The sequence below is a fragment of the Mustela nivalis genome (assembly GCF_964662115.1).
Source record: "Mustela nivalis genome assembly, chromosome: 20".
In the NCBI taxonomy this organism is placed as follows: Eukaryota; Metazoa; Chordata; class Mammalia; order Carnivora; family Mustelidae; genus Mustela; species Mustela nivalis.
The window spans coordinates 18,391,210-18,411,389 of record NC_139039.1 but is presented as its reverse complement, the minus strand read 5'-3'; the positions used below and the strand labels follow the sequence as shown (position 1 = coordinate 18,411,389).

At 36.1% G+C, this 20,180-nt stretch overlaps 1 protein-coding gene and 1 long non-coding RNA gene across 2 annotated transcripts in view; one reads left to right on the top strand and one right to left on the bottom strand.

The window, feature by feature from the left end:
* Positions 1-20,180, top strand: part of LOC309855374 — a 411,593-nt gene that overhangs the window by 12,162 nt on the left and 379,251 nt on the right. Inside the window, exon 2 of the long non-coding RNA XR_014306764.1 lies at positions 8,063-8,166. This is a non-coding gene — a long non-coding RNA (uncharacterized lncRNA). The remainder of the gene's footprint in view (positions 1-8,062; positions 8,167-20,180) is intronic.
* On the bottom strand, positions 2,245-19,459 carry FRG1 (FSHD region gene 1). The gene is made up of 9 exons (XM_082715610.1): positions 19,113-19,459; positions 17,063-17,133; positions 12,646-12,771; positions 10,614-10,671; positions 8,624-8,738; positions 6,439-6,543; positions 4,167-4,258; positions 3,528-3,638; positions 2,245-2,354 (listed from the first exon to the last, which is right to left on the bottom strand). The coding sequence occupies exons 1-9, from the start codon at positions 19,418-19,420 to the stop codon at positions 2,318-2,320; spliced, it is 1,023 nt and encodes a 340-aa protein (XP_082571736.1). The 5' UTR covers positions 19,421-19,459; the 3' UTR covers positions 2,245-2,317.

The following is a 20,180-nucleotide window of genomic DNA, read 5'->3' as shown; positions in this document are numbered from 1 at the left end:
AATCTATTAACAACAACAGGATCAAATAGATTCTAGAAATGAAAAATAATGTCTTGAGATTTAAAAATCACCAGATGTGTGTAACAGCAATTTGGAGACAGTTAAAAAAAAAGTGAGTCAGGAAACTTGAAGAAAAGAACAACTGAAATGATCTGAAATGTAAGCAGTCAAAAAAATACAGGTGTAGGGGAGCTGCTTCTTTGGTTATTGTTTTTTATCATACATAAAGCCTTTTTGACATGGCTACTGGACTGGTAAATCAGTGGAATGCTTGACCAGAATCCATCTTGACTTTGGCAGTGCTTTAAACAAAGTTTCACGACATCCTTTTGTACAAGAAGAAAAATGTGGACCAGACGACAATATTTAGATTTATTATTGTTGTCTCCTGTCACTCTGCCAGATTGCCTTCAGTGCTGTAATGAGGGTTGGAGTCAAGTGTAACAATAGAAATTGGGAAGAACATTTATCTATTACCTGCGATTTTTTCTTGCTCTCCTCCTTCAGTAGCGCATAAACTCCATGAGGGCAGGTCGTGCTTATTTTTAATCTGTATCTTCCCAGTTATCAGGACCTGAAATTAGTTTTGCTCTCTGAAAAGGACAAGGCCTGGGGGAGCTTGAGGATGAGCATGGTGACAGGGAATCCAGGAATACACTATGTTCTGAAATTGAGGCAGATAGAATGAATGCTTGTTCCAGGGAAAGCAGTCAGCTGGCAGATGGTCTCAGGTACCGAGCTAGTGTTGGAGGCAAGACTTCAATCTCTTGAAGGTAGTGTTTCTCAAAGTATGTTTCAGATCATTTGCTTCAGAATTACATGGAGTGCTAGTTAAAATGTCAATTCTAGGACACAATCCTAGACTTGCTAAGCTTGCATCTTTATGGTTGGTTCTTGAAAATCTACAGGTATCTCAGGTGATTCTTACATATATAAATTTGAATTACTATTTATTTTTAGGGGCTGGGAGCTGACAAAAGCAAGAAACAGACTAAGTCCAAGGGCAGGTGTCAGAAACTTGGCAGTTACTATCTTGGGCTGGAAAATTTTTTCTTATGGGGGCTGCTGTCCTGTGCCTTGTGGGATGTTAAGCAGCATTCCCAGTCTGTAACCCTAAATGCCAGGAGCACCTCCTCTCAGCTGTGACAACCCCTTAGAGCCACACTGGTCCCCGGTTGAGAACCACTGCTTTCAGCTGTCCAGGTAGTAAGCATGTTCCTAGCCTAAGGATCAGAGGAAGAAGAACACAAGATGCGGGTGCAGGGGGAGATAACCAGCTACTGAACTGGAATGACAACTTAGGACGAGATTTACCGCAAGAGCTCCTTTATAAGGTTGCTACTGGTAAGCTTACCTTACTTGCTGGAGAGTGGCTGTATAACTCCAGAGCTAGTGACCAATGGAATACAATGGCTGAGAATTAGACAGGTCTGGCACTTAGGCCAGGTCTCAATCCTGGCTGTGCATCATCCACGGGGAATCATAAAAACATAGAGATGCATCAGCCAGACTCAGTCCTTCTGAAGCAGAATTCCCAGGGGTGAAACCCAGGCATCTGATACACAACCTGCATTCTGGAACACTCACAGGGTCAGGTGACATCTGGAATACTGTGTTCAGGAATTCAGAGAGACACAGGCTAGGAATAAAAGTGTCTTAGCATAGCAGACCTCACCAATGTATAGTATCTGAACCTCTTTAATAGTTCCATTCTCATCCTATCCTGTCTCTACGTAGGGAATTTTCCCAATTTTCTTCTTATTCTCGGTTCAGAGCCTACCTATCTTGTAATGTTTCTTATTCCCATCCTGCTGCCTAATACCTGATTTCTTTCTCTTTTCCCACCCACTCTGTTTGATATGTTTGGCTTGTGTGATTTGGACAATATTTAGGAGGCAGAATCAAGCCTGTTGACTGGATTGGGAGCTTCTAACTTCCTTTTAAAGGTCGTAATTAAGCATCAGTGGTATAAAATAATATAAAGTAAGACTGTAAAACAATAAGAGATTCCATAAGCTGCACAAGACACACAGAGTTCATAGAGTATCATCTCTTGCTTTATGACAGAAAACCTAGAAAAGAGAAAAGATTCTATGGCATGTTCAGTGTGTACTTTGTTTCAATTCCATGTGAAACACTACAGTTAACTAAAAAGTAAACCCATGGGGGGACTCTCGATTAAACGTGATTAATCTTGTTTAAACTAGCTCTAGTTCAGCAGTAATTCCCTAACAGCCCAAGAGCTCTATAAAAACACTTCCACTGATTATTTTATTCAGAAAAAAACAAATAGGAGAAGAAAGAAACACAATTCTGGTCATTTGCAGTATCTATCAGCTTTCAATTTGGCTCTCCTGTTTAAACAAAGACAAATGATAAAAATTATGTAACACATGCCATATATAGTCAACTACTAAATATATACGCACACTCAGAAACTGTGTTTTCAGTTTGGGTTATTGCCATACTACTTACATTAAAATATTTTAATTAAAATTAACTTTCAATATTGTTTCATGCTACTCTTATGAAAGTCATAATCTTTAAGAAATGTTGCCTAAGAGCTTTTTCAATCCACAATAGCAATTTTAATTGCCTCTGAACTTAAGCATGCCCTAAACTTCTATTTAACAGCGTGGCAATGTTCTATTTTCATGAGTGATAAAAGTTAACAAAACATACAACTTATTTCTTTTGTGTCCATATCCTGATTTTTTTTTTTAACATCCTATTCTTGATTTCTTAAAACTAAATACATTCTTTGTTCAGCAGGGAAAATTCTTATATCACTTACTAACTTCTGGTAACAAGTCGATCATCTAGTTAAGAAGAAAGATGATGAAGCAATATCTTTATCAGTAGTGTGAAGAAATGTTTTAGGACTAATTTTGCAACATAGCACTTGAAGGAGTGGCAGATTACCAAATTCTTTTTCAATCTGGCACTTATTTATGGTTATAAACTTATAGCTAAACCTCTCTACCCACTTTTTTGTTATAGATCTAAGACATTACTTACCTAAATAAGAATAGTATTAGATAAATATTAACAATGTGCTATGATAAATATCCTGTACACTGCTAGCTAGATTCAACTTAATGAAAATGCTTCAATTTTATTTCATTTTATACTTAGTAATTTTAAAACTGATCTGTTTTTATCTCATATTTAGGAACCTGTACTATTCTACTAGAATCCACTGAGTTCTGAAATTAAACTACTTCTTTCTAGCCCTTCTAATAGTTACAAAAAGATGATGTTAAATAAATTTATGAAGGGGTTTCAGTCAAATCTGAATGTCTTATAGCAAAATATGTAAGTTTTTGGAATTTGGCTACTACTAGATATTGTTTCCTGGGTGATCTTTTCCTAGACTTATGATGTCCTTTTTAGGTAATATTACTACGTTCATAAATTAGGAGACAAAAATTTAAGAACAGTAATATTTGAAAAAGAACACTGATTATACATATGCCATTTCTACTGGATCCTGAAAATAGTTATAAAAAAAGTAAAAATATACCTACCTGTCCAGAAGTGTTTCATGCAAAAATCCATCTTTCCGGGCCTTTTTGAGAATTTTACTGTCTTCTTTACTTATTTTAAGTTTGTGGTCTTGGAAGCTCTGAAATTTCTTTCTGTTAAGAAAATGCCTTTCTTGAGAATCATTTCAAACTTTGATTATACATGTTTACTCACGAATTTACAAATATTTTTAAAGTTTTTTGTTTATTAAAAAAAAAACAAAACTATTGTATTTCTTTAAAAACATACAGCTTTTCAACTGCAAAGATGACCTTGGTGTTCTTCCATGAAGAGGGCAGTTGTTTGGGCAGCAAACTACAAAGCCCCAGTTCCACTAAGGCATATTGGCTGGAATCCCTGAATCCTGCCTATGGGACATTTGGTTGGCATTATGTACTGATAAGCGATAGTCATTCTATTAATGAATAAGGAAAAAAGACTAACCCAAGTGACTTTAACTTTGAAAGTTAGCAGGGTAATTAGGAAAACTGAAGCTCTGTGAAAAGAAAAGCATTCAGCTTCGTTCTTTGTCCTAGAGTCTATTTTATGCTGCCCCTTGTCCTTCAGGTATTTTATTTTACGTGTCTTGAGGAGTACTTTGTTGCCAAATCTGTAGGGTATAAAAGGAAAGGAATACATACACATAATTGATTTCACACTGTTTAACATTTCCTTTGTCTTCTTCTGGAATATCATCTTTTTTCTTAGTTTCTCTTTCAGCACAGGATCTAATCTGGACAATAGAGATAAGAACCCAACAGATTATACATCTATCTCCCCTCCTCCCCACTTTACTTATTTCCTAAGAACCCTGTAGGTGATTTCTTATGCAAATGAAGAAAACAATTTAGCAATCAAATTCAGAAAAAGTTTCTAGATAAGTTTTTATTTATATATGTATAATTTATATAAATAATTGGTTATGTTTCTCTACAGCCTTTGCATCAGATGTAAAAGACAAAATTATATGAAAAACATTTTATAGATCAGGTCCTGCTGACCAATTAGGCAATAATTTAATTAATTTGGCCTCAAAGTAAATATTCAAATTATCATATTTTTTATTTTTTACAACACTGAAAGTTTAAGATAGCTATTTATTTTAATTTGCATAGCTATTCCCAAATCCATTTAAACTTTTAACATGACACAGACTACTTTCACTTAATTGGAATCCACTCTTTTTAATTCTTCCTTGTATCCTCCTAAGTTGTGACAGATAATTACTATCAATGCCATAAACTGATATAGCAAGTAAGATCTACTGAGTCGGACAGGAAGTGGACATAATTCAGGCCTCAGGAACTGGCGATTTGCAACACAGAGGACAGAATTTACATCTCCAAGGATTTACATCTCCAAAGTGATCTTTATGCCTCAGAGTCCAATTCCAAGGCTTCTTAGAAAGTGCTGACCAATGAGGCATGTCCTAGTGCTACCTGTGTGACAAGTTTGGGTAGCAGAGTCCTAGCAGACCTGGGGAAATTACTACTGTCCAGGGTCTGTGACAATACTACTTTTGGCAGACGGCAGTGTGTCTTGAATGTCTATAAAGGTGCATGGCTGATCCAGATTAGCAGAGCGTATGAAGTAAAATGCAAGGTAGAAGGAGTTCTGGATTATCACTGCTCAGAGCTTCCCGGTACTTGACTAACCAAAAAGACTCTTGGGAAATGTGACAGATACATTGTATGAAAACAGTTATAATTAAATACACTACAGTTTCTTTTCTCCCATAAAAGTACAAAATGCTGCACTTTATTTGCATTGTCTTCAAAAATCGTACTTTTAGGTAAGTGAGAAATCCACCAGCATTTCTCTAATGACCTGATCTTTTCTAATGAGAAGCAATATGGTATGGAGTGTCAGAGTAGTTTCCAGTCAGCTGGGCCGGGGTACACATCCTGTCTCTATCCGATCTAGCTGCGTGAATTTCATGATGACTACAGCAGGTGAGGATATAAGGAGGCTCAAAGGCTCCTCTCCTCATCGGTAAAGTTAAGATAACAGGTACCTCACAGGAATTAAAAAAGATTCAAGAAGACAGTGCAGGAGTCACATTCAGCGGAGTATCTGTAGCTACTGGCTTCTGTTTTGGTTTGTGTGTGTGTGTGTTTTTAATGTAATTATAATTACATAATTACCTTGTAATTCTGTTTTGGGGACTTTTTCCTCAGATATACCTGTACACCTACAGAATGATGCATATCCAAAGTTTTGTGTTACAGCACTGGTTCTAAAAGCAAAAGACTGAAGTAACCTAAATCAGCATTTATGAGGAACTGACTAAATAAATTAGGGCATATCCCTAAAATGGAATATTATATAGCTATTAAAAAGAGAAAATTTTCTACAAAGTAATTGATAAGGAAAAATCTCCAAGATAAAAACATTAAGGAAAAAAAGAAAATAAAGGTCTAAAGGAGTATATGCAGGAGCCTAACTTTATTGTAAAAAAGTAGAAAATTATAAACATGTTTTTATTAAGAACTGGTAGGCTAGAGAAGGATGGAAGTCATGTCTTTAAATGTTTGTATTTTTAAAATTTTGAACCATGTGAACATATCTATTAGATTTTAAAATGCAAGCAAGCAAAAAAAAAAAAAAACAGTACTAAAAAGCATGTGGAACTACTCAGAAAAAGGGACCAATACATGGAGGTAAGATATAATAATTTCTCTAACACATGGTACAAATAAGCCATCGGTTATAGGATTTATAATTAAGCTTTTTATAATAAGGCTTATATGGAGCATAGTATAAAAAACTATGCATTACATCTTTGAAGTAATAGCAAATGACTATTGAACATTATTAAGAGATACAGTCACATCATTTATGTACACGGATTAGTCTATAGAAAAATTAAGAAGAAAGCAATTTATAAAAAAGAACAAACTAGATCACAATTACCTTTATCATTTCTTCTTCTCCTGCTGTTTTACTCTTTGCTTCTATATCACCTGCTTCATTGCATCTAATAAAGCAGCTATTTGAGGCCAATAAAGCCATTTTCCCCTATATAAAAAATAGCAAAAAAGTTACAAGACTACTGCAAAAGAATTCTTAAGTTTTGAGAATGAAATGAATTCTGCCCCTTAGCCCCAACTGTAAAAGTAATCAGTAAAGAGAATTTGGAGAAAATACAGAAAAAAAAATACAGAAAAGAAAACCAAAATCACCTATAATCTTACTACTCAAAAATAACCCAATAAATATTTTTAGTATATACTATTAGTAGGACTAAATTCTAACTAGATGAAATAGAATTTTTTCCTCAGCCTTAAAGATCTATTGAGGATATAACTGAATTAGTTCTGTTTGAAAAATAATCAGCTTTTAAAGATAATAAAAAATTATATAATGCATACTAATTTACTCAAATAATAGTGGTTTTTTTAAAAGATTCTATTTATTTATTTGACAGACAGAGATCACAAGAAGGCAGAGAAGCAGGCAGAGAGAGAGAGAGGAGGAAGCAGGCTCCCTGCTGAGCAGAGAGCCCAATGCGGGGCTCGATCCCAGGACCCTGGAATCATGACCTGAGCCGAAGGCAGAGGCTTTAACCCACTGAGCCACCCAGGGGCCTCTCAAATAATAGTGTTTTAAGTAATATTTTCTTCATAATTAGAAAATATAAAAATTTATAAGAACTAGCTTTTGGTGCTTTTGAATTTACTACTCAGAACTTCAAGAATCAATGTCAGAGAGTTTTGGACAGAAATGATGGTGGGCAGAGGTACTACTGCTATTTTTTTGCACTGTTTCCTCCCCCAGTTTTACTGAGATATAACTGACATAATCATGCATAAATTTAAGGTGTATAGCATAATGATTTGGCTTAACACTTACTGTGAAATGATTATCTTAGTAAGTTTCAGTTAACATCCATCATCTCATGCAGTTAATAATAAAAAGAAAGCATAAAAGGAAAACCATTTTTTTCCTTGTGATGAGAACTCAGGATTTAGTCTCTTAACAACTTTCCTCTGTATCATACAGCAGAGTTAGCTGAAGTAATCATGTTATCCGTTATATCCATGGCACTTATATTTATCCTGTAACTGGAAGTTTGTACCTTTTGACCACCTTCTTCCTCTAATTCCTAATCCCAACAGCTGCTACTCTGGTAACCAACCACAAGTCTGATGTCTTTGTCTGAGTTTTGTTTTGTTTTGTTTTTAAGATCCATATATAATTGAGATCATACAGTTGTCTGTCTTTCTCTGATTTATTTTACTTAGCAAGTTCCATTTGTTGTTGTAAATGGCAAGATTTACTCATCTTTTATGGCAGAACAATATTCCATTGCATATATATATAACACAACTTCTTTATCCATTTATCTATCAGTGGACATTTAGATTATTTCCATAGTTACTCTTAAAAGTAATGCCAGTATGAACATGGGGGTGCAGGTATTGTTTTAAGTTAGTTTTTTTGGTTTCCTTTGGATATATTTTCACAAGTGGGATTGTTGGATCTTATAATAATTCCATTTTAATTTTTTGAGGAATCTCCAATACTATTTCCACAGTGGCTGCCTCAGTTTGCATTCCCACCAGCAGTGCATGAAGGTTCGCTTTTCTCCACATCCTCCTAGCATTTATCTCATCTTTTTGAAGAGGGCCATTGTAGCAGGTAGGAAGTGATACCTTACTGTGCTTCTGATTTGCATTTCTCTAATGACTAGTGATGTTGAGCATCTTTTCATGTACCTGTTGGCCTTTCATATATCTTTTCTGGGAAAAAGGTCTTTGCCATTTTTAATTGGGTTATTTGTTTCTTTGCTATTGAGTTGTATCAGCTCTTTATATATTTTGGATATTAACCCCTTATCAGAAAAATGGTTTGCAAATATTTTTTCTCATCCTATAGCTTGTCTTTTCACTTTGTTGATTATTTCTTTTGCTGTGCTGCACTGTTTTTCAAGACCTTTTTAAGGTTATGAGTTCATATTGGTTTTCTTCAATTTAGTGGGTTATATTATTGCTCTGTACTTTTGGTTTGTATTTTTCTTTAGGCTATATATTCTCACTGAATATTAAAGACTATCTTACATTGACAAGAAGCTTTTATGAACAATAATAGCACTTACATCTTGAAAGACTGGTTCCCATTGTTCTCTTGGTCCAATTGCATCTGAACGCCCCACAACAAGTCCATCTGAATTAATACCTAGGTATTTTCCATAGCCAGATTTCAGGGCAATTCTTTAGATTAACAAAAAGGAAATGTTAAAAACTGAGAGCAAGAAAATTAAATATGGAACATAAAAATAATTTGTGTGTATAAAAATCCAGGCTAGCCATAGTCCAAATTTTCAAAAGCCATGTGATATGTGGCTAGTGACTACCATATTGGACAGTGTAGTTCTATTTATATAATTTTATATTGTACTTATAAAGCTCCTATTACATGGTATCAAACTACTTTCCTCTGTATCAACTTAACATTCTCATCTCAAATTAGGAGAGTTATCATTTCACCATGCACCTATTAACATTATGCCTTTTTAAAGAAAAAATTAGAATATCAGATACAGGAAAAATAGTATCTTATTTAATTTATCTTCTAACCATCGTAAAGAGACATTTGCACTTCCTTTCCTTTTTAGGTTTTATCTTTTTATCCATTTTTCTATTGGTATCTTACTGTTTTCCTTAGAGTTATGAATCCTGTACGTACATACAAAGAATAAAAACTCATTGCTGTTAATGCTGTTGCAAATATTTTCTTCATTTGCCTATTTTGTATTTTTTGTTTTCAACTGTAAAGAAGTTTGAGTTTATTGATTTTCTTCTGCTTTTATTCTTTAAAAGTCTCTCAGGCACCTGGGTGGCTCAGTCAGTTCAGTGTCTGACTTCAGACACTGACTTCAAGTGATTTTTTGGTTCTGGGATAGAGTCCCACAAGCCCCGTAATGGGCTCTGTGCTCCCCACTCAGCAGGGAATCTGCTTCTCCCTCTTCCTCCCCCCTGCCCAGTGTTCACTTGCTCTCTCCAAAGTAAATAAATAAATAGATAGATAGATAGATAAATAAAATATTAAAAAAATAAAAAAGTCTTTTACTGTACTTATTGGCCACTCAGAGTATAGGAATGATAATCTTCATGTGATGTTTTTTAAAGAAAAAAATATGATTCTTAACTTTTAGCTTACCCAATCCCTGATGATGCCAAGGAATTGATTTTGTATTCATCTACAGGTTAATGATTGTATAATACAAATCATTATCATATTGATGCTGCCAATTATTAGCATACTGAAATTCAATTTCTGTATGTACTACCCAAAGTATCATTCTATACTTTGTTACTGTGAGAATAAAAAAGGTCAGCTTATAAAATGATCGGAAAAACAGTGGATATTCTTTTGGTCTTCATGACTGTAACATTCTTTACTGATTTTAATAATTTTAATAATATTCCTTTATTATTTGTTTATCTCTTGACTTCTGACAAGTGAGTTTATGTATCACAGTAACATCAAACCAGGTTTTGTCTTATGTCTATTTTCTTTGCATGATCTTTCTAATCTATATCTTATTTGGTCTGTGACATTATTAATACTCATTTTTTTCTAGTCTAGTATTATATATTGGTAGGAGTCATAGGGTATGTTTTTATTTGGAGCTTTCATTCTCTCTCTTTTCTTTTAAGATTTTACTTATTTGAGAGAGAGAGAGAGAGAGGGAGAGAGAGACAGCATGCGAAGGGGAGGGTCAGAGGGAGAGGCAAACTCTCTGCTAAGCAGAGAGCCTGATATGGGACTTGATCCCAAGACTCCAGGATCATAACCTGAGCTGAAGGCTCAACCAACTGAGCCACCAAGGGCCCACTTTCATTCTCTTTCAAAGACACAGTTGTTACAAATGAAATTTAATAATACCTAAATATAGCATATATAAATGTCGTATTTTTAAAATGTCACAAAACTACTTTCAAAAAGATTGTTTTGCTTTTTACATCAAAATTGGTCTGTGGACTTAAGTTAGCTTACTTAATTAGCTATATATAAAAATTTTTCAGTAAATAAAACTAAATTAAAAAAATAAAAGGTGATTAATTATAGTTCAACTTACTTACCTGGAATCAGACAATTTGACAGCTGTAAACTGCTCTGGAGGACTAGGGCCTTCATCAACTATAGAGGAAAAAAAATTTTTTTTTTTTTTGCCACCACTTAAAAAAAATTTTTTTTAAATAATTTTTTAAATTTTTTATAAACATATAATATATTTTTATCCCCAGGGGTACAGGTCTGTGAACCACCAGGTTTACACACTTCACAGCACTCACCTTAGCAAATACCCTCCCAATGTCCATAACCCCACCCCCCTCCCCCAACCCCCTTCCCCCCAGCAACCCTCAGTTTGGGAAAAAAAATATTTTAAAATAAATTTGACATTTGTTACCAATATACACATAAAAATATTTTTCAGCTTTAAAACTAGTTTTTTTGAGGGGAACCTGGGTGGCTCAGTCATTAAGGGTCTGCCTTCGGCTCAGGCCATGATCCCAGGGTCCTGGGATCGAGTCCCACATTTGGCTCCCTGCTCGGTGGAAAGTCTGCTTCTCCCTCTCCCATTCCCCCTGCTTGTGTTCCTTCTCTATGTATCTCTCTGTTAAATAAATTAAAAAAAAAAATCTTTTATAAAGGGCACGAATTGCATGGAGCACTGGGTGTGGTGAAAAATAATGAATACTGTTATGCTGAAAATAAAAAATAAATAAAAATAAATAAATAAATAAATAAATAAAACCTTAAAAAAAAAAAATCTTTTTTTAAAAAGAATGTTTTCTTTAAAATTAAATATAAGAATACTATAATATTTTGATATAATCATAATACACTCTATTCAGATTAGAGTATCAAGTTCTACTTTATCTTCTAACTACAGTGTTAGTTTTACATACTTAATAGGTAAGTCAGCATGATGCTTAATCACTTATATTTTCTTTTTGTGTTTTAAAATGCACTTGGTATATAAACAAGCATTCAATATTTATTTATTTTTAAAAGATCTTGTTTATTTATTTGACAGAGAGAGAGAGACAGTGATAGAGGGAATACAAGCAGGGGGAGTGGGAGAGGGAGAAGCAGGCTTCCCGCTGAGCAGGGAGCTGGATGCGGGGCTTGATACGAGGACCCTGGGATCATGACCAGAGCTGAAGGCAGACGCTTAACGACTGAGCCATCCAGGCACCCCAGCATTTAATATTTAAAAAACTAAATGCTGCAACTTATTCAAGGGATGGTCATTCATACTTAAAGATACTGCTTTTTATCTTCTGATTACTTCATGTCTCATTAGTGCTTATTCTGGTGGACCAGAAGGGATAACAAAACTTCAAACTGTTAATAATGTTCCAGGTTAGTTTTGGCAAAAGGTCTAGAGGACACAGATATCAAATCTTTGACTCAACTATGTTTCCCTTTCAATTCAATTATTTATGTTGCTTTTGATTTCAACTGATACTTTTCTGGGACCATAAAGAATGTTTTCACAGGCTTATAATGGAAAGAGGATTTGCCAATAATTGGTAAATATTAAGGAAGAAAAAAAGGGGAAGAGTCAAATGCAATGGATTTATTCCTTGTACTATACTTGAGATGTTAGAATTTGGCCTAAGTGAATGACTGTCATAAAATATATGCTTTTTAAAAATTTTTTTATAGGGCACCTGGGTGGCTCAGTGGGTTAAGCCTCTGCCTTCAGCTCAGGTCATGATCTCAGGGTTCTGGGATTGAGTCCCGCATCGGGCTCTCTGCTCAGCAGGGAGCCTGCTTCCTTCTCTCTCTCTCTCTATCTCTGCCTGCCTCTCTGCCTACTTGTGATCTCTCTCTGTCAAATAAATAAATAAAATCTTTAAAAAAAAATTTTTTTTTATAAAATTTTATTTGAGAGAGACAGGGAGAGAGCACAAGCAGAAGGAGCAGCAGGCAGAGGGAGAAGCAGGCTCTCTGCTGATCAAGGAGCCCTATACTCCATCCTAGGAGCCTGGGATCCTGACCTGAATTAAAGACAGACCCTTAACTGACTGAGCCACACAAGCATCCCTAAAATACATACTTTAAGTGGTCTTTTCCCTTCCACTTTTTCTACTAGACACAAACCTTCTTTATGTGGAGCTCCCAGTGTAAAAAGTCCGTTGTCAAGTGCATGTATGTAGGTTCCTTTATCCATTTCAATTGCTATGGTTCCTGATATTTCACCAAAATTTGTTACTGTCCACCAGATTCCTAAAAAATAAAATCAATATTTTAAATTTAATTTTAGATTTGACACAAGGTTCTTATTTGTTGTTCTTGTTGTTATAACTTATTTTTTAAAACATTTTATTTTGCAGTTATAAGAAATAATACAGAGAGATCCATATGTCCTTTATTCACTTCTCCCTGTGGTAATATCTTATATAATTATAGTACACTGTCGAAACCAGGAAACTATCCTTTATACAAACTATGAACCTTATACAGATTTCCTCCATTTTACATACATTCATTTGCATGTTAGTATGTATGGATATAGGTAACCACCACCCAAAATCAAGATTACATTCTTTTCAAAATATAAAAAAGCAGTGCATGTGAAGGCATAAAATGATGGAGAACAGTCTCTTTGATTTCCTCCCCAGCCATCCATGACTGCTTTCTAGAGGCAATAACTATTATAACCTGTCCCTTACATATCCCTCCAAAAAGACTTTTTTGTTTTTAAAGATTTTATTTATTTGACAGAGAGAGAGATCACAAGTAGGCAGAGCAGCAGGCAGAGAGAGGGGGGAAGCAGGCTCCCCGCTGAGCAGACAGCCTGATGCTCGATCCCAGGACCCTAGGATCATGACCAGAGCCCAACCAAGGCAGATGCCCAACCCACTGAGCCACCCAGGCACCCTCAAAAAGACTTTCTAACATAGTATTCTTTTTAAATTTTTTTTCAAGTTTTTATTGAAATTCCAGTTAGTTGACATGCAATGTAATATTAGTTACAGGTACAGAATTTAGTAATTCATCACTTATAACACTATGCTTATCACAATAAGTGTAGTCCTCAATATCCTTCACCCATTTAACCCATTTCCAAGCCCACCTCCCCTCTGGCAACCTTCAGTTTGTTCTCTGTAATTAAGAGTCTGTTTTCTGGTTTGTCTCTCTCTCTCCTCATTTTTCCTACATTTATCTGTTTTGTCTCCTGACTTCCACATACGAGTGAAAATCATATGGTGTTTATTTTTTTTCTAACTTTACATAATGCTCTCTAGCTCCATCATGTTGCAAATGGCAAGAATTCATTTTTTTTGTGGTTTAGGACAGTATTCTTTATCATGATTTTAGATTAGAAACAATATGAACAGAAACTATGTATTCTATATACATGAACAGAAATGGGTTTCTTTTGAAATTCATTTTATTTCAAATATAATTAACAAATGGTGTTATATTAGTTTCATATGTATAATATAATGCCTCAGCGATTCTATACATTTCTCAGTGCTCATCAAGATAAGTGTACTCTCAATTCCCCTTCACCTATTTCTCCCATCCACCTACTTATGCTGCACATTCAATACAATCTCTATCAAAATACCAATAACATTTTTCACAGATCTAGAATAATCCTAAAATCTGTATGGAACCACAAAAGATCCCAAATAGCCAAAGCAATCCTGAAAAAGGATAAAGCTGGAGGTATCACAATCCCACATTTCAAAATATACTACAAAGCAAAGTTTTTAAAGATTGAGTTTATCACAATGCACAAGATTTCCTATTTATCTAAACAAGAAAGACTTTTAATACCCAACAAAAAATTAGTAAAATTTCACTTAATTAAGTTGGACTTTTAATTTCATATATATAAATTAACTCAAAATGGTCAAAGACCTAAATTTAAGAGCTAAAATTATCAAACTCTTATAAAAAAACATATGGTAGAAACCTCACAAAATGGGATTTGGCAATCATTTCTTGGATATGACACCAAAGGCACAAACAACAAAAGAAAAATTAGACAAATTAGACTCATCAAAATGAATAACTTTGGGGGCACCTGGGTGGCTCAGTCAGTTATGAATCTGACTCTTAACTGCAGCTTAGGAAGTGATCTCAGGGTTGTGAGATTGAGCCACAAGTCAGGCTCTGGACTAGGCCTGGAACGTGCTTCTGATTCTCTCTTTTCCTCTCCCTTGACCCCTATCCCATGCCCGTCTCCCCCTCTAAAAAAAGAAAGAAAAAAAGAAAAACTTCTGTGCATCACAGGACACTATCAAGAGAGTAAAAAGACAACACAGAATAGAAGGAAATATCTGTACATCACATATCTGATAAGGGATTAAGATCCAGAATATATAAAGAACTCTTAAAACTCAACAATAACACAACCCATTTCAAAAAATGGGCAAAGGACTTGAATAGGTATTTCTCTAAAGATACACAAATGACCAATGAGCACATTAAAATTACTCAATATTGCAATTCACTGAGGAAATACAGACTGAAACCATAATGAGATACTATTTCATACCCACTATGATGGCTACTATCACAGAACCAGAAATAACAAATATTGGTGAGGATATGGAGAAATCGAAACCCTTAGGCACTGCTGGTGGGAATGTAAAATGGTACAGTGACTATGGAAAACAGGTCTCACAAAATTAAAAATGGAATTACCATATGATCCAGCAATTCCACTTCCAGGCATATGTCCAAAAGAACAGAAAGCAAAGTCTTGAAGAGATATCTGAACACCCATATTCCTAGAAGAATTATTCACAATAGGCCAAAAGTGAAGTAACCTACGTGTTCACTGAAAGATGAATGGTTAAATGAAATGCAGTATATACACACAATGGAGTATTATTCAGTCTTAAAAGGAAGGAAATTCCACATGCTACAACATGGATGAACCCTCAAGACCTCACCTGATTTCAAAACACCATGACATGACAGTAATCAACACAAATGTATCAGAACAACAGACAAATGAATGGAACACAGAGTCGAAAATTATACCAACCCATGTAAAGTCAGTTGATTTTTTACAGCGATATCAAGGCAGTTTAATGAAGAAAGAAAAGTCTATGCAACAGTGGTGCTAGAACAAGTGGATATCATTATGAAAAAATGAAAAGAATCCTGACCCATAATTCACTCCAGATCAAAATTTAATTTCAGATAGATCACAGATACAATGTAAAAACTAAAACTGAAGTCTCTTACAGAAAATGTGGAAGAATTTCTTCATGACCTTGGGGTTAAGCAACAGTTTCTCAGATTGAAGATGCAAGGTGGTATCCATAATAGAAAAAAAGTAATAAATACGGTTTTATAAAAACTTCTATACACATATATCAAGTCATTATATTGTATACCTAAAACTAATACTATGTTGTATGTTAATTTTACTATAATTGAAAAAAAATATCTAACTTCTGCTTTCAGAGAAATAACATTTAAGCAAATTAAAAGTCAAACCACAGACTGGGAGGGAAGATTGATAACAGAACTGTATTACTTCTTGGTGGGAGTATAAAATGGTGCAACTACCTTAGAAAATTCTTGGTGATTACTTAAATCGCTAAATATCCACCTATTTGTTGACATAGCAATTCCATCTCTAGATATCTATCCAAGATACTTACGCTAATATTATAACTGTTGATTTGCTATTTCAAAAAAAGGTGAGATTTTTCTAGAATATTATCTTTATCCCATTTCATATAAAATGTAAAGGAGCCAAAATTTATGAAATTTCAAAACGTGACTGGCCATGTTTTAAGAGAGAAAAAAGTTGCTTTAAAGTATAGATGTGGAAAGGATCAGAAAGCAGGCTGCTTAAATGTGTTTGGGTCAGTTTATCTCTGGTAGCATTTACAGGCTACCTTGATGCTTTGTTTAAGATTTTCATTTATTTCATAATATATAAAAGAATCACTTTTACTGTGAGTTATTTTTACTGTTCCTTTGGGGACATACTTATCACTGGTTTCTACAACGAAAATGCATAAATGTTCAGGGATGCCTGAGTGGCTCGGTCAGTTAAGTGTCTGCCTTTGGCTCAGGTCATGATCCTCGGGTCCTGGGATTGAGCCCTGGGTAAGTCTGCTTCTCCTTCCACCTTTTCCCCTGCTCGTGCTCTCTTCTTTCTCTCTCAGATAAATAAAATCTTTGTTTAAAATGCATACATGTTCAAAGAAAATTTGTGAAATATATTTAATTAAATAATATTATGTATATCTGGCCTTTAAAATTATGTACCAGATCTGTGGGATATAAGGTAGTCTAATGAGCGATATTTCTTCTCTCCATGCCTTGTCCTGATGAGGAAAAAAAGGCATCAGTGACATCTACTGTGCCAGGCAATAAAAGAATCCATAACTTTAAATAATATTGAAAACTTTAAGAAAACTATGCATAGGTCACAAGTTCTTTTGAGTTTCTTTGAACTACTTATCCCTAAGTAGGAAATATTTTTAAAGGCATCTCAACCAATGTTAACTTTTCTCAGAATAAAGTATAGGAAACCTACCAACAATATCAAGTTGAGTTTCTTCATCTTCTTCTCTTTTTCTCTTCTTCTCTTTACTCTTTTTCTTCTTACTGCAGGAGATAATTTATATAGATGAGTTCAGAAACATTGATCTGATGTTAAGTATCTCAAGATGCAATCTTAGAAGAATCTTTTAAGCTGTACATAGATATAAGAATTATTGATTTTGTTATGTACATTGATATGCTTTCTTATTTCTAATATTAAGAAGTCACTTCTGATCCTGTATGCATTGTGTTATAGTTAAGACAACAGATTCTGAAGTCAGACTGCCTTTTTAATCTTGATATTGTCATTTCTTAGCTCTGTGACTTTTGGAAAATTTAATCTCTGTCAGTTTCTCACCTATAAAAGGAAGATAATAATTTAACTAAGCTCTTAAGGTTGTTTTGAGGATTAAGAGATGACCTGTACCTTCATGTGTTGCTGGTGAAAATGTAAAATGGTATAGCCACTTTATAAAATAGTTTGGGTTCTTCGAAAAGTTAAACACAGAGTTACCAGAAATGAAAACACATGTACTAACAACAGAAATGAAAACACACGTCCACATAAAAAGTTTATTAGAATATTCAAAGCAGCATTATTCATAATAACCAAAAAGTGGCAACAACCCAAATGTCCATCAACTGATGAATGGAAAAACAAAACATGTTATATCTACACTACACAATAGAATATTATTCAGCTATAAATATAAGAGTACGAATGCATGCTAAACATGGATGAGGCTAGATACAGGAGACTGCATACTGTATGACTCCATTTATATGAAATATGCAAAATAAACTGATGTAGATGGAAATCAGATTAGTGGTGGCCAGGACTAGGGAAACAGTGGAAGGGAGAGTGATGAAAATGGTTGGCAACTTGATAGTGCTGAATTTTGTCAACACATTAAAACCCACAAAATTGTACTTTATAGGGTGAATTTCTGACATATGTACTGTATCTCAGTACTAAAAAAACCATCATGGTTCAAAAAAATTATATTGAAGTGCTTAGAATAGTTCTTGGCACACAGAAAGTGGCTGTGTGTGTGTTGATAGTGATTGATAGTTGTGAGAATTAGAAGGCGGCACACTTGTTTGTATTTTCATCAAATGTAAGCTTTCAGAAGATGACTCTCCCCTCTCTCTTGTAAATTCAGACAGTACAAGTTTCAGATTTTTTCAGAGTAAGTTCTTTGTGATTCCAGAACCGTAGGCAGAATTGCTCCTTAACACTTCCTTTCATCTTACCTAAAAGTACCGAAAACCATCACTGAGACACGCTGAAATGCTTAATAAGGGTATGAACAACCAACTCTAAGCAGATCTACCAGTTAAGAGAGGTGGAGACAGGAGTGAGCAGATAGCTTTTCCTAACACTCTAATCATCATCAATCACCCCTACAAGCTGCTTGCTACCGGCTCCACTTACTTCCTGTACCTGTTCTCCCATTTCATCCTCATCCTCATCCTTTCACAGCACCAACAACCTTTCCTAATGAACGCGCCAGTGGAAGCTCAAGGATATTAAGGAACTCGCACAAATCGCAAAACTAGCAACTGGTGGGGATCCAGATTTGAACCCACATCTGCATACTGTATTTTACAATTAAGGATTTTTTTTTTTTTTTTTAGGGCGGGAGGGAAACAAGGGCGAAAAGAAGTATCTCTAATAAAGGAAGTCATTGTGATGCTCTACATCCTCGGACGAAGGCTGCGGAGGTCCGGAGGGTCTTGGTTCCCTTATCAAGCGACCCAAACTTTGGGGTTCCTGGGCTACCGGTTCCGCTGTCCTGGCTCCCCCCTTCCGAAGGCGCGAACAGTCCGGGCGCGTCTCCCGCGGCCCCGGCTCTCCAGCTCCGGACCGGTACCCGGAGCCGCGCCGCGGGGTCGGTCCATCCGGGACCAGAGGCCAGGCCTAAAGGCTGGGAGCCCGAACGACAGCTCTCTCAGGCTTCCGTGAGCTTCTCCACGGCGGGGTGGAGGCGAGGGCGGCGTGCTGCCCGAGAAGAGCCGGCCTCCGCACACTTCGGCCTTACCTCTTAGCCTTGGTTCCCTTGAGCACGAGTTTGGTGGACTTCACATACGAGTATTCGGCCATAGTTCTGGGGACACTGGATAAAGGCGTGAGAGCTGTCGAAGGGCCAGAGACCGCCACTGGAGAACGAACTGGCGCGGGAGGCCCCAAAATAACACAGCAGATTCCCCGAAACCGTACGCAACTGCAGGAGAGGACCCGCCGCTCGGAGTCCCCAGTATTTTTTTCCACCCAACTCTCGAATTCGACTTCCTGTGTGCTGTCTGGGGCTACGGCAACCGCAGAGGGCCGCAATACGTCAGGGTTCATTTGCTCTTGAGAACCGAATGTTCCACCGTCCCTAAGTGAGGAAACCTGGGGAGACGCGCCCTCTGGTGGACGCAGAGGGCCTAATAGCTCTGGAACCTTTTTTTCCTTCTTGTCTTTTTTTTTCTTTTTCTTTTTTTTAAAGATTTTATTCATTTATTTGACAGAGAGAAATCACAAGTAGATGGAGAGGCAGGCAGAGAGAGAGAGAGAGGGAAGCAGGCTCCCTGCTGAGCAGAGAGCCCGATGCGGGACTCGATCCCAGGACCCTGAGATCATGACCTGAGCCGAAGGCAGCAGCCTAAACCACTGAGCCACCCAGGCGCCCTTTTTTTTTTTTTTTTTTTAATGGAGCCATTCTTGGGGTATCCTGCTCGGTCTCAGGAGAAGGGCGATCACGTTCTTTGATCAGCAAGAAGGTGATATGACGCAATCAGCCCTCCGGTTCCAGTAGCTTTGAGCTTTGAGCCTTACTACCCTGCGCAACTGAGTGCATTATCGGGCCTCGGACGATTTACAAGCCCTTCCAGTTCCATAAACGCCGGTTGTATTATCCAGAGACTTGAGTCACGTACAAGAAACAAGGAGGGAGTAAAAGAAAATATAATTAAATGCATAAATTTGGGCCACAGATTTCACAAGTGCTGTAGGAATTTGGGTGGAGGTGGGGCGGGAGGTTGACGTTGGAAACTAATGTAATCAGAGAAGTCTGTGTAGGATGGGTCTCTACAGAAGCTTTCCGTCTCAGTCACTGAGTATTTCT